We start from the raw sequence: 27512 nt of genomic DNA, 5'->3' as shown, positions 1-27512 counted from the left end.
CCTACCACTAAGGGATTTGAATCAACAGTTGTATATATGTGCTAATGTGGTATGGCAACTCGAAGAAATGTACGTACGTACGAAGTTCTAAGTTGTGACTGACTGAATGATACAGCCACTGTCATGAAAGTTTTACTCACTGTCTTCTCACGACCAGGGTGTTTTTCACGAAAATGAGAGAACGAAGAACGAATTTCCGGCGCTTTAACCGAGTTCGTTGATAAAAAGGATCCACCTAAGGGGAGTATTACAACCCTCATTCCAAACCAATCGCGGATATTGGCTCCAGGATCCTGAAGGAACCAATGGTATATGAACCAATTATTAGCCACTGTTTACCATAGGACTGCATCTCCTGACGTTGTACCACTGCTTTTTGAATTCGACCATTAGGTTAAAAGATCAGGGTGTGACTTCCTAAGAAAACCACCTGCTCCTGCTTGACCACCGGGAAGCATCAAAGCCCACACACATCAAGTGACTTGTGTGGTGCATATGTATTCGGTGCCCCCTTGTACCAATATTGATGTGTTCAAATAATAAGTAATAATATCTTATAAGATGGCCTTAATTATAGTCAATACATAAAACTTTCGTTTCGATAACGTCGTAAAAGTATCATACATTACTTCTAAGTTCTTCTCTACTATATATACAATCAATTTGCAGTATGCTGCCTTCAGACAAAGACTATATGTAAAATAAAGATGATATTTCCGTAAAGACAGATTATTACGGTGTCGAACTCCAACTTTCTGACATAATATGTATGAATTTTATAATTAACATCATGAATTGTTCTCAGTAAAATAACTATTAAATACCAGGAAGTGTTTGAAATTAATTACATCTTATTAACGGACTTGACAGGGCCCATCCGCAACCCTATCGGGGATTGGACTTACGATCTTTAGGTTTCTTCGATCACCGAGCTAACAACTAAATTTCTACTACTATAACTTCAGTTTTCAGGGTATCATATAATCATAGACTGATAACTATCCGAATAGAACTTTGCTACAATTAGTCATTGGTTAAACAAATCAATTAATTCACAATGAAATCCATAATCCTAGAATTCCCACAAGAGCTCGATACATAACACTGAAAGTATTTCCACAAACTTTTAAACCTGATCGATATAATTCGATTAACACCATGGGTTAGACAAGATGAAATCGATTACCACAAATGTGTACAGAATTCAAAATATTAACAAATGGAAGTGTATATTTAAAGTTTTTAAAGGTAGGTATTATTGTGAAGCTGAAGGTCTCATATGAGACTGGAGGTTCGCCATTGATATTCTGGATGCTTCAGCCTTACTTTGACAAGTTTTGCTGACTGTTCATGCAAAAAATTGGTTTGTTGGCCAACAGATTTCATTTATACTGGTGGTCACTTTGCAGTGTTCTCAAGGGCTATCGTTATTGGGACATTGTAAGGCATGTTGCTATTGCTAACATTAATGAGTTTGACTGTCGTGTAAGCGGAATAGGTCAAATTTGGCCTATTCATGCTGTGCATAATTGATTCACGCGATCATTGATCGGAATAACTAAACGTGTAACGTGGATGTATGTATGAATGGTGCGAATGGTCCACCAGGGTGCTTGGTACCTGTCTGGTTGTGGCACAGGATTGAGCTGTACTATTGAGATTGTAGCGTTAAAGCTTATGTGGTGTCTGGTTCTCATGTGAAGTGGGATTGAACTGTTTCGCTCGGATTATAAAGTCTAAACCTGGGTAACATCTGGTTCTCTTGAAAGTGAGATTGAGCTGTACTGCTCTGGTTAAGCCTGGTCAGTGTCTGGCTCCCCTATTGAACGGAATTGAACTTGACTGTTTTGTGTTGTCACATGAAAGTCTGGATGGTGTCCAGTTCTCTTGAAAGCCAATCTATAATTACCCTGGCCTACAAAGGTATATTATATAACTGTGAAATAATTACAATTTTGCCTAAGAATTGAAACGATGCAACATTTACATCTCTACATTATAATCAATAATTCATATTATTATTTTAGTAAATCAGACTGTTTAAAGTAAAATGGTGATTTGTTGAGATTTTGTCACTTTCACTCTCTACTCACCCCCCCCCTCTATTTTATCCTTTTTCTTTTAGTTTGTTCTATATTGTTAAGTAACATGTAAATTGATAAGAAACTAAGTGAGATTATAACAACAACAAAAACATACATCACGTATTTCTGATGCTGAAGAAGAAGAAGAAGAAACATACAAACAAACGAACGAAATCACTTTAAATAAAATGACATAAATTTTAAAATGAACAAACCATTAACCATTGAATACATTTCAAACTGTCATTCTAAATTGTTGTTGCCATGGTGACCAGTAATTAACTACTTACAAGAGAAAGATTCAATCGAATCAATAAAAAATAATGTACTAACTAGACAGCGGGAGTACAAATTTTCTCATTAGTTATATGTCAATTATTCTTCAGTTGACAATTTTTTTGTTTTTCTTTTCTGTTAAGTAGATGAAATAAGAATAATACAATGTACAATTTACTATAAAAGAAATAGACGCCATTAAGTATTCATTTAAATATGAGCTAATATATTAATTATGTAATAAATGTGACTAGATTAAGTTAATACCATCTCTGTATTGAGTTCGAGTCCCAATGTGAACATCAACATTGGGATACAGGTATATCTAGTGGATGAATCCTCAGTAAGACGAAACTCGTGTCCACTGTTAACCATAATCCATCTTTATTTGTTTAATTTTTATTGATACATTAACCAAGAATTTATATGGCACTACAAAACTTTGTAATTATATTCATACTTGAAGATTTAAGTATAAGATCACAGACTTCTTTGAATAATTTTAATAGTTCTGATCCTGAGTCAATTGAAGTTAGATCACCATGGATAACTGGGATGCACTGGACGGCCGTTTCGTCCTGTTATGGAATTCCTCCGTGACAGTGTGCATCCACAATCCCGCCTCGCAACATTCGAACTCAGGACCTATCACCCTCACGCCAGGTGCTTAACCAACTACACCGGTGATCTAGCATCCAACTGTGTTGTTGTCGAACTTAAACTAATCCACGAAATTCAGTGACACATCCACTATTTTCTTCAGTGAGTTACTATTTCACAGCTGACCCTGTTGAACTCTACTGGTCACTGCTTCTCACTAGAACTCCAGGAAATACCTCTTGAAACCATTGACTAATGAGCATATATTGATTCATATCAGAAGGGGTTTTGTGGATATTATAATAATTTTAATAGATGAGATCATGAGTCCTTCATGAATACTTGATATTCAACAGATTACAAAATTACTAAATTACTGATACTTCTATTAATACTTTTTCAAGACAATGTTTATACTCACTTGGTGTTGTTGTTTACTTCAATCTTCCCATTGATGTTCAGGATTGCAATTGATCAATCTATTATTAAGGTATGTGCATACTTTGCGGACTGTCTCGATATTACCTTAATTCAAAAGTATTATAAGCAAAGATGGATAATAATTGACGGTAGATTCAAGTTTGAAGCACGTTTCGTCTTATTTGGCACTCGTCAGCTAGATATACCTCCATCTCAGAATTGATATTCACTCTAGGACTCGAATCCAGTAACGTTTGCTTCAAGCAACATTGTGTTATCCAGTTAGCTATTGAGTTCACTGATAGACATTATCGATCTTTGCTTACAACTTTCATGATTCTTTCAGTCTATTAGCATTCGAAGTGACATGATAATATCACTAGATTTCATTGTCAAAGTAATTATGCTTTATCGTTTTAACTAGTTGTCAATTGGTAGATGTAGACTACTTGGTTGAGGTACGCGTGACTATCATAACCAATGGTTGGAGACTCTGGGCTCAGAATCGATCACAGTGGCGTAGGTGTATATACTTTTTGTCTTCCTTTAAACTACGAGATTAAAATTATCTCATATCTTTCTTTCTGTACTATATCCTTACATAAAATCTTTCCTTTGTATATTACACCATTGAGTTAACTGCTTCTATGAATTCGGTGTTCGTCTTGCTGTGCTAATGACGTATGGCAACTTGGACTGATGCATTTATGTGCCTGGTCCTACGTTGTAATTGACTGGCTGACTGACTGAATTCTCACTGAATACACATGTGAGTTAGTATGTTTTTTATCTTCCACATTCTAACCTAGTGACATCCAAATTATCATTAATTAATTCCTATATCAACTATCGCATCACAAAACAAGTGCTTACCTGCAATCTTAAAAGAAAAAGACCAAATAACACACTACATTGGGAATTAGAAGCGGATATCAAAAGAATGGATAATAACTGTCAACACCTAGAAAGGATTGTCCAAGACAGTGTTAGATAGAGAATGCTAATGAACCGCTTCTGCTCCTTCATAAGGGATAACAAGTATAACTGAGTAAGTTCCTACAATCATTATTTAGTTATTTATCTTTTGAAAAAGACATCAGAAAATCCAAAAATCAGGTCAATTGTAAACATATTTTCTAACAATTAGCTCAATACTCTCTGCTTGAACAACCACAACAACAACAACCGCAACAACAACAACAATCAACATGTTACGTCTTACAATTAGTTTGATCCAATTCTCTATTCACAGTTACCATTTAACATGATCTTTAACTTTATTATGTGAATCAAGTAACTAGTGTAAAATTGAAATTCACCGCTTATTTCATCTCTCTATATTGAATGTTTCACAATAAGTAAACTATAAAACAGTCTAATAATGATGTCAGTGAGAAATATCAACTATGTAGCTGGGTATATCAGGTTTTATGAAATGTAATTAACTATACAATTACTTTTCAAGTAAAAGTAAATGTCAAGTGTATGTGTGTGAATGTTGTGTATGGGTTTGTGTGTGTGTGTATGTTTATAATTTAGATTATTCATATAATGATAAATGGTAGTTATACAATAACTAATAGATCGACAATAGATAATGATTACTAAATGAAATCAACAACAATCTGAAATAATAATGTAACATTACCGTTTCTTTCCTCACTGTTATGTTCATGCATAAATATTGGTACAAATGGGGGGTATCAAATAGATATGCGTCGTACAAGTTAGTTGATTTGTGGGTGGAAAAAGCCACAGCTTGATTCTTTGACCTAAAGGTTTAATGCACAGAACATTGGAGCAATGTAAGCAGATGCAGTCTCATGGAAACTGGTAACCAACAATTGATTCAAAAGCCAATTGTTCCTTCAAGATCATAGAGCTCATATGCACGATTGGTTTGGAATGATAGTTTTTCAACTAACATTTGCGAGTTGCTGTGGAGTCTCATACTAGAACGAAACGGTAGTCTAATGCTTTCAAGTTTCCATCAGTGGTCTAGCTTAGATCAACTCGTCAAGTCAACTGTCAAAAATATATTGATCATAAATCTGTTCGCTCATATTAATCTATTACAAATCGTTTACGCTGGATATATTATACACAATATCATAAAAATACTGATTCATGATATAATGATCTAGATTGGAAACTTTAGTTAATCTACCATGTTATTTATTAACAACTTATTCCTATCAGTGGCAGTTGAACATAACTAATCAATTGGCATTGTTTACTTGAATCTTCCGATTGATATTTAGCACTGCGTTTGGCCAGTCGGTGATTGGCATATGTGCATACTGAGTGGACTGCCTCGATATTACCTTAATTCACCAGCTTTGATAAGCAATAATTGTTGATGGCTAACAGTGGAATCTAGTTTGACGCACGTTTTGTCCCATTTGGAACTCGTTAGTTGGATGTACTTGCATCTCAGAATTGATATTCACTTTGAGAGTCGGACTCAGTAACGTTCGCGTCAAACGTCATTGCACTATCCATATTTTAGTACTCACTAGCTAAGTCGAAATGTACCATGAATAGTAGTATATTTAGATATTTCCCTTCTAACTGATTTCAATTTTTCCATGATACAATTCAATGAAACAATAAATTAGATAAATCTCTATTGAATAATCATATTAATTCCTTATTCATTTATCCTTACATAGGTCAATGACATAATTATGTAATAAAAACATATAACCTATTCACTCTATTATATAATACACTAACAATATGACCTGAATCAATTCAACCTAAGACTGTTATACAAAAGATAGATAGATACTAATAACATACGTTTTGACAATGAATCCAATCATTTATGAAAGGATTTTCTACGTTGAATAGATCAGTTGAATCATAAAAATAAAAAACAACATTAGTAACTATGGGATACCATAAGTAATTGAATTAGGGTAACATAGTGATGTAATTAGATTAGAATTAGATCAATTCAATGTTTTAACTGTTATAACTTATAACCTTGTGTTTTATTAATATGTAATGTATTGACATTGCTAATTAGAGAACAATAGTGGTGGTCTGCTTGAATATTTGGGCTACCTGATCTTTCCTACTATCTAGATATTTTGATAAGTTAATTAATTTCAGATGTTTTAATACATCGCATAACCTATTCAAGTGGATTTCCGAAAACTGTACAACCTTTCGTCGTACTTACTTACTTAGTTACATACGCCTGTTACTCCTAATGGAGCATAGGCCGCCGAGCAGCATTCTTCAATCCACTCTGCCCTCGACCTTCTTTGGTGGTTCCATCCAATTCTTGTTCATCTTTTTCGTGTCTATTTCCATTTCCCGGCGTAAAATATTTTCTGGTTTTCCTCTTTTCCTTTGGCCTTGAGGATTCCATGTGAGAGCTTGTCTTGTGACGCAGTTGGGTGCTTTCCTACCTTTCGTTGTATAAGTTATAAAATAACTCAATCAGAGATATGGTAGTTGCTGGCATTATGCATTGAAAAGATTGTACATTGTTTAGATGTCGACTGACTGAACTGATAATCTCTAACTAGCAATCATTCACTATGTTATCATCAGGATCGTCCAAGAAGTAAGAAATGGAAAACTTGTTGACATACTTTATGTTGAGAATTCTATATTCTACCAAAAGACATCATATTGAATAAAGCTAATAATAACAATACTAATATAATATAATTATCGACTGGGCCAATGAGCAATCTAGAGTCCTTATTGAACCTGCTTCCTGCCTAGCCCAGCCAGTTAAGTCTACAATACCAATCTCAGCCTCCACGACAGGAATCAAGTATTTCAAACATACTGGGTTTATATACAAGCCAAACAGATCACATCGCACCATAAAACAGCAAACAACATTCGTAAAAGAATTGGCCAAATGTGATTGTGAATGTAGGAGACTGTAATGAATAGACTAAAGATAACTCAAGAACTGCAAATCGTATACTAATAGTCTATGGATCAAAACAAGGCTTATAATGAGAGGAACAAGAACATGAATAGTTTAACTACTTAACGATTATACAATAAGAATGTCTGTATAGTATTAGTCCAGAAATAGATTCCGACGGTTACCATTCATTATTCTCATCGGGATATCTCACAAGCCAAGTTGATTATTGTTAAACTTACCATTGATAATATTGGTCATTTTCTCTGAGATTAATTTTAACATTGATTGATGAATAATGAAAACTTTAATGAATTCAACGAATAGTGTAATGAAATTAGAAATTAGTTCTAGTGAGGAACAGTGACCAGTGGAGCTAATTCATGTTGGGTAGAGACAGGTATCTACCTCAGTATAATGAAATATGGTTACGCATTTATATGGATTACCGAAAATTCATAAGCCTAATACCCCCCCTACGTCCAATTCTATCTATGTGTCGGTCACCTACACACAACCTGGCAAAATGGCTTACAAAATTATTAAACCCTATCAGAAATCAATATTGTAAGTATTCTTTGACTGACTCATTCGAATTAATTAATTACTCAAAGGATTAAAAATATAAAGACAAAGACAATGTGCTCCTTTGATGTAAACACTTGATTTACAAATGTACCTCTTAGGAAAACCATTGATATTTTGTGTGACTTTATTTCTTCGAAAAACCTTCCACTGCCTTTTCCTATTAAAACTCTTAAAGATTTATTATTATTATGTACAGATAATGTAAAATTCACATTCGAAGGTGAACACTTCAGACAAATAGATGGTCTAGCTATGAGCAGCCCTCTAGGACCATTGCTAGCTGATGTGTTCATGGGATATGTGGAAAATTTAGTTGGAGACTCAATTCCAAAGATGAGTCTGTATAAACGATATGTAGATGACATAATAATCATAGGTGATAAAATTGAAGACATAAGCCGCTTGTTAGAAGAATTCAATAGTAGTCAAAAGCACATTTCTCTTACATGTGAAGAAGAGAAGAACAACCAACTTCCTTTTCTTGACATCCTGATTACTAGGAGAGATGATGGGTCCATCAAACGTGCTACATATAGAAAACCAACATGGACAGGACAATATTTTAATTTTCATAGTGATACTATTGAAGTAGAGGTGAAGCTCTTGACTGATGCGTTAATCAATAATGGTTACCCTTTGAAGTTCATAAACCGCTGGAAGTGTTGCAATATGACTAGACCCATGACGCTTCTGGCACCCAAAAAGCGAGTTTATATTGCGCTACCATTCAGAGGTGACACAAATAGTTTCATATTGAAACAGAGACATAAATTAGCTATCAGCCGGACATTTTATGCAGCCCAACTTGTCATTATCGAAAAGACAAGGTCTATGTTTCACCAAAAGCCCAAACAGCTTGAAAACGATTGTGTCACATCCCATTGTGTCTATAAATTTACGTGTATGTGTGGAAACACGTACGTAGGGAAGAGCAATCGTGATTTGCAATTAAGGGTGGGTGAGCATATACCAAAATGGTTGCAGAATCAGATGAATTCCAATGGTGAAATAAGACCACAGGATAGACAGACATCATCATCCATTGCGAAACATTTGATTGAGACGGGTCATAAGGTTGATATCAAATCAGCATTTGTTGTGTTGTAGAAAAGCCTTCAAAGACGTATACTAAGGTTTATTGAAGCCTTGGCTATACGAAAATTGAAACCCCCTTTATGTGTTCAAAAACAATTTGTACTTACACTTAACCAACCCTGGTAGTACTGATTTACTATGCAGAGTGGTAATCACTTTTGTTTTTGTGTACTTTAATATTTTTTTTCCTTTGTTACCCTGAACCTGTCTAGATGATCTTTTAATTTTTCATATATAAATGTTCTTAACAAGTAGATGATGTGTGATCAGATTGTTCGAAATGTATTGCACAAATATATCATCACATAATTCTGATAAACTACGTCTTCTCATTGCATTATCGAAATTTATCAAAGGGACTAATTGTTTTAAATCTTAGAATAAGTAAATGAATAAAATAACCAGAACACAAAACAAACAAACAGAAATAAAAAGATTACCAGATTAGTGATAAATTTGTTAAAGCCATTGCAATTAAGAAACTGAAACCGGACTTATGCATCCAAAAAGAGACTTTAATAAACTTATCACTACCCTGGTAATCTTTTTTGGTTTCTGTTTGTTTGTTTTGTGTTTTGGTTATTTTATTCATTTACTTATTCTAAGATAATTTATATTCCCCCCCCCCAGTATTACCTAATTCTTAAACTAAAAAATTTTATTCACACATTTCCACCACTTGATCCTCTTAAATCATCTTAACTTTACAAACCCTATTTAATTATTATTACGTAATCTACCTTATCATTATTTGATTCCATTAATCTCTACAATTATCACACAATTTATGAATTTCACTGAATTATTACACCACCCACCCTGGATTAACCCCTCTCTTTTGACCCCTGACCTGTTTATAGCATATATATATATATATATATATATATATATATATATATATATATATATATATATAGTTATTATTGTAACCCAGTTATTTACACTCATCTATGTCATTTGTTTTCACTCTATCTCCATGTCAAAATTCTATCATAATTTTGGTTTATAAGCAGCTGACGAGAAACCTCGAAATGTTTGTTCTTGCTCTATTTAAATTCATAAAGGGAACCAATTGCATGCAATCACTTGGTATTGTTGTTTAATTTTATTTTCCCATTGTTGTTTAGGACTACAATTGATCAGTCTCTTATTATTGGCATATATCCAACCTGTGCAGATTGCCTTAAGTCACGAGCATTTTAAGCAAAAGTGAATAGTGGCTGGCAGTGAAATCCAGGGTGCGTGTTTCTTCCTATTTGGGATTCGTCAGCTTGGTGTACCTGCATCCCAGAGTGAATGCTTGTAAATGAAAGCAATATCTAGGCAATCTGCACAAGCTACACATATTCCAATAAGAGACTGATCAATCTGCACTCTTAAAAATGAATGGGAAGATTCAGGTATACAATAGCAAGTGAATGTGAATTCAATTTCATTAAATTATATTGTGATAGCAATTGCTTACTTGTAGTTTAGAATCAACGTATCAATCCTGAAGTATATTGCTTACCTTCAAGTTCATATTGAGATCAGTTGTGAATCAAAGATCCTTCAGATTGAAAATACTTGAATAAGAGCTATTCAACATTATCTTAATTATCTAATAGATATCAATCTACCTTATAAATTAAGAAATAATGAAATTCGGATCGCACTGAAAACATCAACATCAAAGTAATGTAGGTAAAACTTGTTTGTCACTTCAGTGATAAAAATGTGGTGTATGCTACCTATACCTGTCGACATACGTAGTATGTGACGCCAATCAATAGAGAAATGCATGGCAACAGTAGGCTTTGAAGATCGACTTGAAGAAAACAGAAATGGAAATAGATAAGAATTATGATTTTGAAGAATCATATAGAATGTGAAGGACAAATAATGGAATTTCTCACCGAAAGTATTCAATGTATGGTTCTCAAATTTTATCACCGACCGTTACTGCTACTTTGACGTGGTGGCCTATCTCACCTACTGTAATGAGTCAATCGTACTGTACTGGCTGGAGCAATCGTTTCTCAAGGTCCTACCATGTCAGATAGGTTGATTGAAGAACAGTAGGACTAAAAGCAGCAAATCCAAGGCGAAGTCGTACTGCTAACCATACAGTGATGTGACGGTAGTAAGATGTTTCTTTCAGACAACCAGTATAACAACGATGCTGCCCTCCTACAAGAAAGGGTAGGGTTAGAAAAGGTCGACCTTTCAAAAATGCACATCTCGCCTTATCCCACTGAATTCCGTATCTGGCGATATGGTATCAGCAAGTACTAAGTTATCTCAAAAAAGATCATCTCTAACCGACCTCAAGCAGTTGTCCTCTGGGCACTGCGGTCACGCTCTCAAGTCACTATGACCAACCCCTAATACAATTTCCTTTCCAAGTACCTCAAGAAGAACCCGTCCAAGTTGCGGGCAACTGGAAAGTGCTAACCGACTTCATATCTCCAACAGCATTCAAGACCAAACTTTGAAGTAATTACTTCTATAAATTCAGTGTTCATCTTGTTGTGGTAATGAGGTATGGCAAACTTGGACCAATGCATATATGTATCAGGTCTTATGTTGTAACTGACTGACTCTCATATTTTTTTCAAGAGTTTCTGTGTGTACTAAAAATATATTGATTGCCCCCACGTGAGTGTTCGTTCACTACAAAAACAAAAATTACAAAGAGGTGAGACTATAATTTATGGACGACCTTCGAGCGACGCCAAGATGACCTTAAGAATGTCCACTCTACCTGCTGCGACTAAATATGAAAGTTATAAACCTGCATGAAGAATAAGGATTATGATTTATAGTTGATGGTTAAGAGTTAGGAATTAGGTTTACGGTTTTTCATCACTTACTGACATCAACTAAAATGACAAAACGCTTTTTACCCAAATGGATGAATGAATTTCGATCCCAAATCCGAAATCTATTATCCTGAATGTGATTGGTCCTTCTATAAATTATAGTCTCGCCCCTGATCTATCCCGAAATTCAATCAACCATTTGCTTAAATAGGGTTTCAGCATTATAGCTCAGCCAGTCAGTCAATCAACTAAAATGTAGGACCAGGTATATATGCATTGATCTAAGTTGCCATACCGCATTAGAACAACAAGATGGTAGTAATACATATAAAGAACATTGTGTATCAGGATATAGTACAGGAAGAAAGAATTAGTTCGTAGAAAGAAAGATATAAAGCGATTTTAATCTCTTATTTTAAAGGAAGATAGAGAATGTATACACCTACACCATTGTGATCGATTCTGAGCCGTCACACAGAGTCTCCAATCATTGCTTACGATAGTCACGCAGATCCCAATCAAGTAGTCTGTATCTACCAGCATGGCTCAAACTAAAAGTTGGTGATTTCAAGCACTGATGCCACGTGTTGGTTTGGCTGTCCCTAACTTTCTTCTAACTATCCCCTACACTAATCAACATTGCGCATCGTGGTAATCAGTGTTCATTTAATCCTAGTTATTAGGTGAACAATTTCAAGATTATCTTGGCATCGCTCAACACATCATCCATAAATTATACTCTCACTTAAAATCTTTCACTTCATATTCAAATTCAATTGAAATATACTTCCATTGAATACTTCAATTTCTTGATAGTATTCCTTATCCATTTGATGATTTTAAAACAAAAATTATCCCTCACCAAGATGAACATTGAAAATTCTGTCTAACCAACAACAACAAAAGTGATCAGTTAATAAATCATTCAACACATTGATGTTACTATTATTTGTTAACCATATTAATGCACCGGACGCCCACGCATCACATATTTTTTCCACCCTACAAATTAATTGGTTAATTTTCAAAGCACATAATGGTTGGTATTGGTGATGACACTGATGTGTGTGTGTGTCTGTGCGTGTATGCGTGTGCTGTGCTGTGCTGTGCTATGCTATGCTGTAGTATGGTGTAGTAAGGTTTCTTTGGAGGATGGGGAGGTGGGTTTTCAGAAAAAGAAGACTCTATTGCTTATTATCATTTTTTAATGATTATCATTTATTGTAGTGTAAACACAACGTGTGAATAACTTTTCTGGAGAAAGTGATGATTTTTTTAAAAATCGTATGTCCTGGATCTAAAATACAAAATTGTCGTCTGTTCTCTTAGTTTATGACAGAAAAAATTTTTTTTCGTTTTACATAGAAACAAATTACTAATCGAATAACTAAATTATAAATTAGTTACTATGTCCTTTATTTAATTCAATGAAATACCTTATTTTATCCATCATATGCTTTACATGATAAGAGAACATAGAACAACTAATTGAAGTATCCCAGTTTCTACGAAGAAGAAGCAGAGGAAGAAGAAGAAGAAGAAGACCATGTTGTATCAATCAAGATCAAATTCATTACATTCAATTGTAGAAATGATTCTTTCATTATTATTACTAATGATCTATGGAATTATGATCATTTATAGTAAACCATTAGATATTGAATCAGATACACCATTAACTATAAGTTTTAATCCATCGTCTAATCAAGTACAATTAAATCAACCATTAATAATACGTTGTGAAGTTCATTCATTCAATAATAAACAATTAGAAGTCAATAACAATAATAATAATAATAATAACATACTTAATGGTTATAGTATGTTCTTTCAATGTCCTATAGCCCCATGGGGTAAATTTTGTTTTCATAATTGCCAATCAGCATGTGTTGGTGAAATACCTAATCAATGTCCATATGATAATGAATTAAGTCTTATTAAATGTCGTACTGCTATGACTGAACAAGGTTATTTATTTTATGAATATACAATACCAAATCTAACTGAAACATGGTTAGGATTAAACCATAATAATAATAATAACACTTCAATGGATAAGGATAATCATCGTAATAAAATAGAAGGTTTCTCATGTAAAACAGCTGGATTAGAAACACCAAGAATTCCTTTAACTATAGTTAAACCCAATGATATTCAATTGAATATAATGGATCTATCAAAGACTAAAACATCATCACCATCATCTAATTCTCATTCAATGATATCTCATTTGAATAAAACTATATCTAATGAATATAATACACAGAAAGATGAATCTAATCCATTGAATAATGGAATGAATCAATCGATTAAACGAATCAATTCTGAACTTAAAGGTAAGTCTATAGTCATTCTTTCCTTTTCCTTATCATTGTTACATCTATGTACCTAAATAAATAGTTAATCTGGTTGTCGGAAGGGGCATCAGCATCGCGACTTCTGAAGGAAGTCGGCTTTTATCATGACACCTCTTCTAAATGAAGACCTTCTAACTCCCAGGGCAGAATTTAAGTGGTTCGAATAATTTTTTTTCTGGCTAGTGTTTTTTTAACGAGTTAGTTTTCTACAGGATGAGATCGCGAACCCCATACCCAACCCTCCTCCTTTATCCGTGCAAGGGACCGGCAGTAGCCCCCGGAGGGACTCCAGGCGGAGTTTCTTATCATTGTTATTATCATTATTATACATATTTTAATGACCAAATCAATCGAATTCTAACTTTTCTTCCCATCATATCACTTACTTACTCAATCACTCACTCGCTCGCTTACTTACTTACTTAAGCCTGTTCCTACCAGTGGAGTACAGACCGCAGACGAGCATTCTTCAACCCACTCTTTCCTGAACCTTCCTTACTAGTTCTATCCAATCGTTGTGTCATTCCTCTAACGTCTGTCTCTATTTATACTTGTTTATTACCAAGCATACACCTTTTAAAACATGAATTACAATAAAGGTCCTATCATGATTATTGTACATTTCTAGATGGAAATTCTTAAAGTTTTATGATTAAGTAATGAGTAGTATACTTTAATTATATTGAGACCGTAGAAATAATCTTAATGAATGATCAGTGATTATCCTCTTCTTATTATTATCCTTGAAAATAAATATAATCCAGTTGTATCCATGTGGTTTCATGTTTGTGTTTTTGCTGAAGATCAATTTTTTTATTAGAAAATTTCTTAAAGAATTACCTAAATTTTCTTATGATTAGAGTAAATTTTGATACAGAATTATATTTACTACTGAAATGTATCTTCAGTTGTAAATGTTCATCGAGTGAGATGGCTAGACCACGTGTTTGTATACAGCTGATGAAATTTTCTAATTTACGGCTGCGAACCGTGTCCTTTACGAGTAGTAGATACCAGTAAGCTACTAGTGTTTGACCACAGATATCTTAGAAATGTCGCTCACATCTATTGGAATTACCGGATAAGTAATAGTGAGGTTAGACACAGGATATTAGGGAATGATGGTAAATCAGTTGATGAGGTTATGAATCTTCATCGACTGAGATGGTTGGGCCACGTGTTACGTATGCCTGAATACCGATTACCACGAAGTGCAAGGCTATTCGGTATTGGAGATGGTTGGAAGAAAGTGAGGGGCGGCCAAACCAAAACGTGGCATCAGTGCTTGAAGACACTAACTTCTAGTCTGAGCCATGTTGGTAGATGTAGACTACTTGGTCGGGGTCCTCGTGACTATCATGACCAATGGTTGGAGACTCTTAGTGACATGGCTCAGAATCGATCACAATGGCGTCGGTGTATACACTCCCTGTCTTCCCTTATACTATGAGATTAAAAGTGCTTCATATCTTTCTTTCTACGAACTAATTCTTTCTTCCTATACGATGGCCTTATATGCAATCATTATTTTATATATTTCCACCATTGAATTAACTACTTTTATGAATTTGATGTTCACGTTGTTGTGCTAATGAGGTATGGCAACTTGGATCGATGCATATATATGCTTGGTCCTATATTTTAGTTGACTGTCTAATTGACTGAAATGTATCAAATAAATATAAGTGTACACAAGTATATAGTTGGTAAACATGGACCTCTAGATAGTTTTCTTGTTTCTATTTACACTTCATTTCTTGATCATTTAAAAGTTACCCCTAACATGAACTGATCATGTTTAATTATCATAGTCAATATAATTCTCATTAATGAACAGATCAATTTACAATCAATAATATTTTCTGGTTTCAATCCATGTTTACATAATCTTCTTTCAACTTCCTTCATTGAATATTCAAACAGTTCCGTGCGTTAATCTTGAATATCATGGTTAGCTTATGGTAAATAAACTTTATCACTGATACTGGTAAACAATTCATACGAATGTATTTTACCGTTTGAATGGCTCACTCTGTACAAAATCATTCATAAGATTTAAAACATAATCATAATCATTATCTTAAAGATACTACTCATTACGGACAAGAATCAAATGTAAAACAATTGAGAACAATAAGCCAATCGACCTATATGGCATCTAAATACATGATTACATAGAGGTGAGTACTTGTGGACTTACTAGAGATAATATCAAGTATGTTTAAGTCTCAATGATGAGTTCATTCGCTTTAGATCACCAAAGTTGGAATCCATTGATTTTCATTTTGATATTCATTCAGCTCTCAGTGATACATACACATCTCATTACTGATATTCTTGAACTCCATCTATCACAGATATGAATAAAGAAACAATCGTCAAATACTTTACATCTTCATAAATGACAACTTCCTGAACTTTTTGCTGATGGTGTCGTTCAGAAGGGCGATGAAAGCTTCACGAGCAAACCATCCAGTTCATAGAATAAAACTACATCGAAATCATTCACCCAAGCTATAAATCTTCTCCATTATTTCACAACTGATCATTCAGTTTTCAAATAACATAAAATTCAGATTCATACTAAGAATTCATTTATAATTGTATAATTGGCATTATGATTGTACAGCCCTGACGACTGGAATACCATACTAGGGATGTCTGTGATCATAGTTTTACAAGACCTACTAATGACTGAATAATTTGTTAGTATTAACTTGACTGTCACATGATATATGACATGACGTGTCATTCATGTTATATATGATGTAAGTTATGAAATAGAATAGAATTTGCTGTCATCTTTGTTTTAAAAAAGCTCATACTGATTAACAAGAACATTGTTACATTTAGAGCTGAGAGCCTTGATATACCCTTTACAATTTGAGTAGTTGAATGCTAGAACCCTCTAAGTGTCAAATGAGAAGATAGAAAATGATTGAGAAGGAATGTTATTCTAAACTGTGTCAAATATGATACAAAACTCTTAGGTATTTATAAGTTTTAGTAAAAGTGAAATCACCATTTTGGGAGTTTATAGCATTTTTTCAATAGAGAAACTATACTTAGAAATTCTGGAATATTCTTCCAAAAGATGATTAGATGGAACGTGTTTGGTTCTTTCTGAACTTCCTAAAGCTTCAATGAGTTCACCCGTAAACCGTCCTCACATCCTTATTAGAGAGAATTATAGTAGAACAATGACAATGTACTTACTTACGCCTAGTACTCCTCGTCAACAAGCATAGGCCGCTCACCAACATTCTCCATCAAACCCTGCTCTTTGCAGTTGTTATTCATCCTTTTCATATCTGCTTCTATTTCCCAACGTAATGTGTTATTTGGCCTTCCACTTTTCCGTTTCCGTTCACGAGTTCAAGTTAGGGCTTGTCTCGTGATGTAGTTTGATGATTTGCATAATTTATGTCCTATCCACTTACATCGTGTTTTCCTCATTTCCTCTTCAGGTGGAAGCTGGTTTGTTCTCTCCAACAGAAGGCTGTTACCGATGGTATCCGACCAATGGATGTTGAGTATATTGCATAGACAACTATCTATTAGTATTTGTACCTTCTTGATGATGATTGTAGTAGTTGTGTAAGTTTCAGCTCCCTACGGTAGAACTGCCTTGACGTTCGGATTGAATATTCTCACTGTGATATTGTTTGAGAGTTGTTTTGAGTTGCATATGTTCTTCAATTGTAGGAATGTGGCTATTGTTTTGCCAATCCTCACCTTTACGTCTATATCTGATCCTCCTTGTTCATCGATGATGCTTCCCAGTTATGTGAAGGATTCCGCCTTTTCCAGAATTTCGCCATCAAATGTGATTGGGTTGGTGTTCTCCATGTTGTATTTGAGGACCTTGGTTTTCCCTTCGTGTATGTTGAGGCCTGTTGATGCAGAGACTTCTGATACACAAGTTGTCTTCATCTGTACTTTTTCTTGTGTATGGGATAAGAGAGCTAGATCATCTGCGAAGTGCAGATCGTTTAATTGCTTCCGAGCTGTCTATCGTATTTCATGTTTTTCCTTAGATGTTGAGGTCTTCATAATCCAGCTGACCATCAGAAGAAAGAGGAAAGGACAGCCTTGTCTGACTACTGTCCTTCCTTAGAATAGATCTGTCAGCTGTCCTCCATGCACTACTTTGCACTGTAGTCCGTCGAGTGACTTCTGGTTAATGTTGACAATCTTCTCAGGAACTCCATGGTGTCGAAGAAGTTTCCATAATGTTCTCCTATCTACACTGTCAAATGCCTTATCATAAGCAATCAAATTGATGTATAGTGACCATGACATATACCTATCACAAATAATGAATGCAATATACAAAGATAGTCGTCTTCTCTAAGCATTGTCATCAACTAGGAAAGTCTTTAACAATATGTAATATAAATAACATATGGATTCGAACCCTAAACATTTTGTATACATTTCCTTGTTTGATTTCATGATAAATTAAAGATACAACCACTGACTGATTAGCAAAATTAATCGATTTTCGATAAATATCAAGAATTCCATCCTATCTCATTATAAATGATCAAACCAAGATGTGACATAAGACTATGAAAACTTTAATAATTGAACTAAATCATTTTAACAGATCTATATTATCTGGTTAGTGTTCATTTGATTATCCTAATCAATAGTTGAAGCTTTTGACTGATACCACTTGAAATTGTTTGCAGTAGCTTATATACATTGACTTTTTGTCTTTTTCATCTATTACCTATTCTATGACCTCTCTCTACTTCGGTAGAACTCACTCCAACAATGTCATTTCTATGCTAACAGATTACAATGTATACATGTACCAGGTTATACATTGTATTTGACTTGATATACTATCAATATACAATTTGTTAATGCTTACTTACACAATCAGTATCACATAGATATTAAGCAAATACTGTTTATCAGAAGGGGTTTTGTGGAGATTTTAGAAATTTCACTCATTGGAATCATGAGTCAATTAAAGTTAGACCACCATGGAAAACCTGGAAGCACTGGACGACCGTTTCGTCCTAGTATGGGACTCCTTAGCAGTGCGCACCCACGACCCCGCCCCCCGTGAGATTCGAACCCAACCAATCCACCAAGTTGTGTCACCGTACACCATTGTCTTCAGTGAGTTGATTTCTCACCGTTTATATAAAGTTGTTTTATTTTACTATAACCAACTTTAGTGAACTATTCATTTCATAAACTGACATTAATTTTTGAATCTTAATATTTTTTAAGGACATTTGTATTCATATTATTTAGTTACCAATTGTGAATTGTCCCGCTTACGGGATCATGGGTCCTCACTGCTGAAGAGTCCCATACTGAGGCGAAACGGTGATCTAGTGCTTCCAGGTTTTTAGTCATGTTTTAGCTTAGATTGATTCGTGAGTTCAAATTTGAAAATACTATAATCTCCACAAATCTCCAAAATTGGTAATTCTAAAATATCATTATAAGGTTATATTGTTAAGTTTTAATGGCGATCTTGAGTATTCGTACAAGAGACCGAAGATTCAAGGTTCGAATCCCGCGTCCACGATCATGGATGCTAACTGTTTAGGAGTCCCATACTAGGATGAAATGATCATCCAGTGCTTCTAGGTTTTCAACAGTTGTCGAAAAAATCGATCGGTTTATGATAATAATTAAATAAACCGATTATTCTTAATTAGTGAGTGGGAATTTGAATCTTATGACATAAAATCAATTTATTCCAGTATTTATTTTTCATTCATACATATCACACATATTTGATTTACATTCACCATTGTTTACATTCTGAACTACTGGAAGCTGCAGCACATGGAATAGATAGATGATTATGAGATTGGTGTATTAATGTTTTATTCCTTCACGTAGGTTATTATTATTCCATAACAAATTTCTTTAAAGTTTTGCTACAGTAATTTTGAGGTTTGTTATATATGAAACTGAGAAATCAGTTGATAGGGTTCATACACTGGTATTGTTTCAATGAATCATCATATATTTTGAACACTCCCTCCCCTCAGGCTACGTTTAACTCGACAGTAGTTAGAATGGTGGAAGTTGAGGAGTAACCAAATCGAACCCTGACATGAATAATTGGAATTATTAACTGATAGATTAAGTCATGTTATTAAATGTGAAATTCTGATTTGGATAGTGTCTAACATCACCATTGGATGCCGGCTCAGTGGTCCAGTTGGTTAAGTGTTCGCGCGCGAGACCGAAGGCCATGGGTTCGAATCCCGCTAGTGGGATCGTGGATGCTCACTGCTGAAGAGTCCCACAATAGGACGAACGGCCGTCCAGTGCTTCCAGGTTATTATTGATTAGTATACTCAACTATTCTTATCATTTATAATGCGACCTGTTTTATTACACAACACCATGTGATCAATATTGATTATTTTTTTCTTTTTGTCGATTGATATTAATGAACTTATAAGTAGTATATAAGATCAGTAGTTAGGTTGATTTTAATAAATGAATTTCTAGGATACCAAAGATACTGATAGATATAAGCAACAGTATTGTATCCTAATGAGAATAATAAATGGTAACTTTTAAGATTCATTTGTAGAATAATCTTTAGGTATCTTTGGTTAAGTAACTAAACTATGCATATTCATACTCCTCTTATTGTAAGCTTCCTTTTGATCCATAGATGATTATTCTACGGTTCACCATTCTTGATTTATGCCCAGTCTATTCATTACAGCCTCCTACATTCACAACCACATTTGGCTAATTATTGTACAAATGTTGTTTCCTGTTTTATGGTACGATGTGGTCTGTTTGTTTCGTAGATAAACCCAGTATGTTTGAAATATAATGATTCATATTGTGGTGGCCGATAGTGGTGTTCTGGACTTAACAGGCAATGTTGGGCAGGGAGAAGGACCGATAAGTGGTCTAGACTGCTCATACTTGCTGTATGCGTCATTCGCACGGTCGATAAATCACTGTTCTCTAATTGGCGGTATCATTACGTTATAATATTGATAGAACACAGGGCATAAGTTATAACAAACAGATTATTGAGAGTTATTGAACTTTGAACGTTTGAAAATAACTTTGATTATAGACTATGAACTAGTGTACAACCAGTTTAAAACTTTATAGAAGTGCCAACGAATGAACAAACAAAACCTTTCGGTCTTAAAGCGATTAAGATATATGTCAGATATTCATGACTTATATTATGCCACATCAGTATAGATATACTGCAATATGTGGCCATCATCCTGTTCCAGAGATGAGTAACTCTTTCAATTATAATGTGGTAGACTTCATAAGTAAACTTCATGAAATCCATCTTTAAGGTTAATCACTGATGAACACAAGAATACTATTTAGCTTAGTGATTTTCTATACAACTTCTGTATAGTTTAACGATCCATTCAATTCAAACATTTAATGACAATATAAATTACCCCCCTCATATCGAATTATAACGATTAATATGGATTTGGGATTTACGCCTGTTACCCTTAATGGAACATAGATGGCCAACCAGCATTTTTCAACCCACTCTGTCCAGAGCCTTCCTTTCTAGTTCTATCCAATTGTTGTTCGTTCTTCTGACGTCTGTCTCCATTTCTCGGCGTAATGTGTTCTTTGGTCGTCCTCTCTTTCTTTGGCGTTGAAGATTCCAGGTCACAATTATATATCATAATACAATTGATGCTTAAAACAAATATTTGATCAGATCTAATTTGCGAATTAATTTCAATTGATTTATCACTGAGTGATGGTCAATGTGACATTTGTCAAATCCTTTAGTAATGCTGATCGAATCAATTCAGTCAAGTTGCAATGTAGCCACTAGTCTAAGTGATTAGACAACGCATGCATATTGATGAAATACTAGGCGATTGGAGGTAGTCGACAGGAAACTCTAGACCCAAATGTTGCAGTTTGGCAGTTGTCAACAATGTGTACACTTATTGATCAGGGAAATTATGTTACTTAGAAGGTTTGAACCCATATCACAGTCTTTAACGTTACCAGTGAGCTGTGCAAGTTACCACTTATAGTCTTCAACACGTAACCTAGGTCCACTGTGTTCTGTTGACTTTCTCTAATCACCAACCATCACAACATAGTTAATGGAATATCGGGTCATTTAGACTAATAGCCATATTGCAACTTGTCTGACAGAATTCAGTCAGTACCAAGGGCTTGACATACACGACTCCGGTCACTATTCATCGAATAATCAGTTCTAAATATTTAGTGTTACAGAGGATCAATCAAGGTCCAACTAGTTCAGTGATAACGTCTTAGAATGTGAAGCTTGATGACATAGAAGTGAATCCTTCAGAGATCATCAGCTCCCCTCGCATTGTTGACGAGTGCTACATACTACAAAACTCAGATCTAGAGTTTTCTTTCGATGACGTCTAAACACCTAATTACTATTGTCATATTTTAATTGTCTTGTGAACAAAACTCAATCACACCAACCATATTACCTGTTTAATTTTACTTCATTCTTCATTAGGATACTGATCGTTTTGCTTTCATTAATCCTGTTCTCATCAATCATATGGTAGATCATATTTCAGGGTTTTTTTCTGATCCAGATTTTACATCTGTTTATTAAAACAAATTTTAAATTAATCAGTATTAATTATTCATTTGTCATATGTTGATCACATTTAGATAAGATGTATTCATTCACTAAGTGTTGTTTGATTGTATACAAGTACATCCAGTTGACGAAGCATAAATAGGACGAAACACCCATCTTGAATTCCACCGCTAACCAGTATCGATCTTTGCTTATAGAGATGTATTCATGTTCAGTTTTGTTTTGTTGTTGAAAATCTATTTACTTCATTGAAATTACTGTAAAATGAAAATCAAGATTCACTAGAAAGCTGTTTCATCATAGTTCTAAACCATTCAGCAATACATAATTATGAACACACACACATTTCAATTCTCAGATTGTATATACTAGGATCAAATTAATCCGCTATATTTTTAAATTAACTCATGACATGAAATGAAATCACAGTCATTTCAATGCTCCCACCCACCCCCAGTGATAACCATTTCACCCATGGTATATTTTCAATACTATCAGTTCTTCTTATACCTAGTTACCAATAAGTAGATAATTATTATAACACTGGGTAATTGACTGAAATTCTTTAATCCGAAGAAAACTGACCTTACAAACGGCACTACAATCTGGCATCAGTTTAACATAAATAGTTTAAAGTTTGATTAGTCAATTTTAGGTCAAAGGGTTGTAAAGTTTCTCAGTCAGTCAGCTATAACGTAGGACCAGGCACGCATATGCATCGGTTCAAGTTGCCATTCCTCACTCCTTAGCACAACAAAATGAATACCTGATTCATAGAAGTGGTTAATTCAGTGGTGGTAATATATAAAAGAAAGATTACATATAACGACATAGTAAAGGAAGAAAGAATTAGTTCGTAGAAAGAAAGATATGAAGCGATTTTAATCTCATAGTTTAAAGGAAGACAGAGAGTGTATACACTGACGCCATTGTGATCGATTCCGAGCCATGTCACACAGAATCTCGAACTATTGGTTACGATTGTAATAAGCAAACATTTAGAAGCTCTGTTAAGCATATAATTGAATGAATTTCCAAGATGCGTCGTCTGATTACTTTCATTTACTCAATACTTTACTTTGTGAGATAATGATAAACTTTGAAGTAGAGTGATGATTAAACGATTAAGCTGCTCAAGTTTTAGATTTATACTCTACTTTACCAAAAATGATAACTACTTGTCATATAAGTAGTATAGTTCAAAGCAGAGTAAATAAGTTATATTGGTAATCCTAAGTAAGATTATATGGGCAGTCTATGCTCCTCGACAAGGGGTAACAGGTGTAAGTAAGTAAGTAAGTAAGTAAGTAAGTAAAGAAGGAAGTAACGAAGGAAGATTATGTTCGAACCCATTTCATCTAATACTAAAGTCAAAAATTTCACTATTGGCCTAATTAGGTTAATTGATTATAGTGAGAAGTCGTGACCAGTGGAGCTAATCCGTGTCGGGTAGAGACAGGTATCCACCTCAGTACAATGGAAGGTGGTCGCGCAATTTCGTGGATTGGTTGATGTTAGATACTAACAGCATTGGATGCCGGCTCAGTGGTCTAATGGTTAGGTGCTCAGGCGCAAAGCCAGTAGGTCCTGGGTTCGAATCCCGTGGGGTACGGGATCAAGGATGCCCACTGCTGAGGAGTCCCACACTAGGACGAAACGGCCGTTCAGTGCTTCCAGGTTTCCAACGGTGGTCTAACGTCAATTAATTCATGATCTCAACCAAAAACTTACCAATCTCCACAACCCCCACACTGATAATTGATTATAGTTTTGAATGTAGTATCTTTCAATTATGTAAATGTCTCATTATGCTAAGTAATTTACAGTAAATCATAAAAGGTTAATGACTAATTCTATCACTAATTATGTATTCAACTTAAAAGAAACCTATTTAGAAATAAGACACCATTAATATACAGACAAACAAATATTTTTTTTGGTTTTAATTACCAACAGTTATTTCATATTAATAGAAGGAAGATTTCGAGGAGATTTAAGTAATTTAATAAATGAATTCATGGGTCAATTAAGGCTAGACCATCATAAAAAGCCTAGAAGCATAAGATGACCGTTTCATCCTAGTATGGGACTTCTCAGCAGTGTGTATGCACGATCCCGTTTTTCGGGATTCGAACCCAGAAACTATCGACAATAATGAACGGTGACATAATTTTGTGTATTATTTGAAGTTAGACCTTAACACCATTGGATACCGGATCAGTGATCTAGAGTTTACGTATTCATGTGCAAGATCGAAAGTCTTGCATTCGAACCCGGCGATCAGAATCATGGATAAGCATTGCTCAGAAGTCTCATACTAAGACGAAATGATTGTCTAATACTTTCAAGTTTTCCTATGATAGTCTATCTTCAATGAATTCATGAATTTAGTGATCAAATTACTATAAGATATATTTATAACTGTCATGGTAAACTCATTAAGACTACATTAAATCACTGGAATACATTGCTCATTTAAAAATAAAAAAGAAGAGAAAGAGAGAGAAAAAGAAAGAGAGAAAGGTTAACAAACTTTTAATAAATCAATAAAATTTGTCAAAAAATTAAAAAAAATTTATTTGCTTAAAAATTACACTAATTATTTGGCATAAAGCCAAATGTATCCTTTTGATGTAAATGATTATTTAATCTATATTCAACTGACTTGTTAATCTAATACAGAAGGTATATATATGCGTGTGTGTGTGTGTGTTTGTACACAGATGAATACAGTTGAGATATATATTAATTAAAAGGATTCATATTTTATCATAGTGATAACTATATATTTACTTCTGTCTTTATCAAGTCATCATCATTCAATATATCAGAAGACGTATTGTCGAGATTGTAGTAATTTGAATAGTTAACTCCTATTCACTGCCTTCTCATGGTGGGGGTGTTGTCTACGAAATTGAGAGGATGAAAATCAAATGTCCGAAGCATTAATCGGGTTAGTGAACATGGAGAGTTTACCTAGGGGAGTTGAGAAATCTTCATTCCAAACCAATGGCTCACATGGATTCCAGGATTCTGAAGGAACGAATGAAGTATGGACCAATCGTTGATCATCGGCGACTATGGGACTGTATCTTCTTACGATGCTCCACTGCCTTGTGGATTAGACCTTTAGTTCGAAGGTTCCGAGTGTTGCTCTCTAAGAAGACTACTTGCTTCTGTCTGCACATTCGGACAGTATTACAGCCCTCACACATATCAAATGAGATTTGTGTGGCGCATATATAAATGGTGCCGCCCCCTTGTATCAATATTTATGTGTTCAGATAAATAAATAAATAAAATAAGTTAGGATCATGAGTCAATTGAAGTTGAGGAGTCTCACAATAGGATGAAACGGCTGTCCAATGCTTCTAGGTTTTCCATGATGATCTAATTTTAATTGACTCATCATCTTAACTATTGACATTATTCATTGTGTTTAAACTAGAAAACGGCCTACTGGCATAACAGATCGACAACTTTTTTTCGATAATGTAATAAGAATACAAAGATAATCGGAACTACGTGATGGGCTATTAGCGCAGTACGTATCGAACAATCTGATCACATATATACTTGTTAAGTTAACTAGACTAGAAATGAAAGGTAAAACGAGACAAGGATAATAAAGAAATAATGTGAAAATGATTTGAAGCCTTATCATCACTTTGGATAATAAGATAATATTACCAGAGTAGGTTTAAAGTGAGAACAAAGTGTTTTTGAATACACAGAGAAGGTTTGAATCTTCGTAGGACTAAGGCTTCAATAAACCTTAGTATATGCCCTTTTACACTTCTGTACAACACCACAAAAGCCGAGTTAAGATCAATCTAATGACCTGTTTCAATTATGGGATGGTGGATGTTTATCCTCTACCCTTATTCGGTCATTTGATTCTATTTACTTGTGCAGTCATTTCGGTACATGTTCACACACCCTAATTTTGATATCACCATTCCTCCTCCTTATGTATGTGTGACCACACACATTGAAAGTGATGAACACAGTGGTAAGTGGCACAATTGTTTTCATGTCTTTCAGGTTTTGGATGAAGCATGCACCTTGTTCTTTCTTTGATAATGACTTTTGATGCGCCATAAGTTTTATTAATGACTGATTTAAACCTTCGTTTCAATAAAAAGGCTATTTGAATCACCACCTATGGATGGCAAAGTGATGCAGACAGGCTTTCTTTCCTATCAAGGCTACAGTAGTTCTCACTGTACCATGGATTTTCCATCTATTTATGAATTTTAGAAGATAACCATTCTCCATTAATGTTTTATTTAGCAACTTAACATCTCCATCAATTGCGTCATTTGTACAAATACGATCATTTCAATTCCGATATATGGATGATACATTCATCTTTTGTAACCACCATACAAACATCATAGTGATTCAATACAGTTCGTCCGTCTATAAAATTCATATGTGAGAAAGGAAATCGGGGTAGAATTTATTATTTTTTGTAATTTAGAACTCTCCCGGTCTCCTACATTGTACGGGCATTCCATGTACCTAAATAAATGGTTACTCTGGTTGTCAAAAGTGGCATCAGCATCGTGACTTCCGAAGAAACACGACTTTCACCATGAGAGTTCATAACTCTTTCAAATGGAGACTTTCTAACTCCTAGGCAGAGTTTAAGTGGTCTGAGTAATTTTTTCTGGTTAGCGTTTTTTGGCGAGTTAGATTTCTACGGGATAGGGTCGCTAACCCCATGCACAACCCTCCTCCTTTATCAGAATTTGTGACCGGCAGTATCCTCAGAGGAGCTACAGGCGTAGTTAAAACTTACTA

The 27512-nt window shown here is 34.5% G+C and overlaps 1 protein-coding gene across 2 annotated transcripts; it reads left to right on the top strand.

Moving 5' to 3' along the window:
- Window positions 1-12985: 12985 nt before the first annotated feature.
- MS3_00009757 (uncharacterized protein) lies at window positions 12986-19705 on the top strand (the record flags this gene model as incomplete). Of its 2 annotated transcripts, none has more annotated exons than XM_051218157.1 (2): window positions 12986-14095; window positions 17584-19705. In XM_051218157.1, the coding sequence occupies exons 1-2, from the start codon at window positions 13306-13308 to the stop codon at window positions 17715-17717; spliced, it is 924 nt and encodes a 307-aa protein (XP_051064602.1). In that variant the 5' UTR covers window positions 12986-13305. The 2 variants fall into 2 exon arrangements, with proteins under 2 accessions (XP_051064602.1, XP_012801028.3); XM_012945574.3 differs by lacking the exon at window positions 17584-19705 and adding an exon at window positions 15928-16052.
- Window positions 19706-27512: the final 7807 nt, after the last annotated feature.

Source organism: Schistosoma haematobium, chromosome 7 (assembly GCF_000699445.3).
Source record: "Schistosoma haematobium chromosome 7, whole genome shotgun sequence".
NCBI classification, from domain to species: domain Eukaryota; kingdom Metazoa; phylum Platyhelminthes; class Trematoda; order Strigeidida; family Schistosomatidae; genus Schistosoma; species Schistosoma haematobium.
The sequence above is the reverse complement of the archived record's forward strand: the minus strand, read 5'-3'. Positions and strand labels throughout refer to the sequence as shown.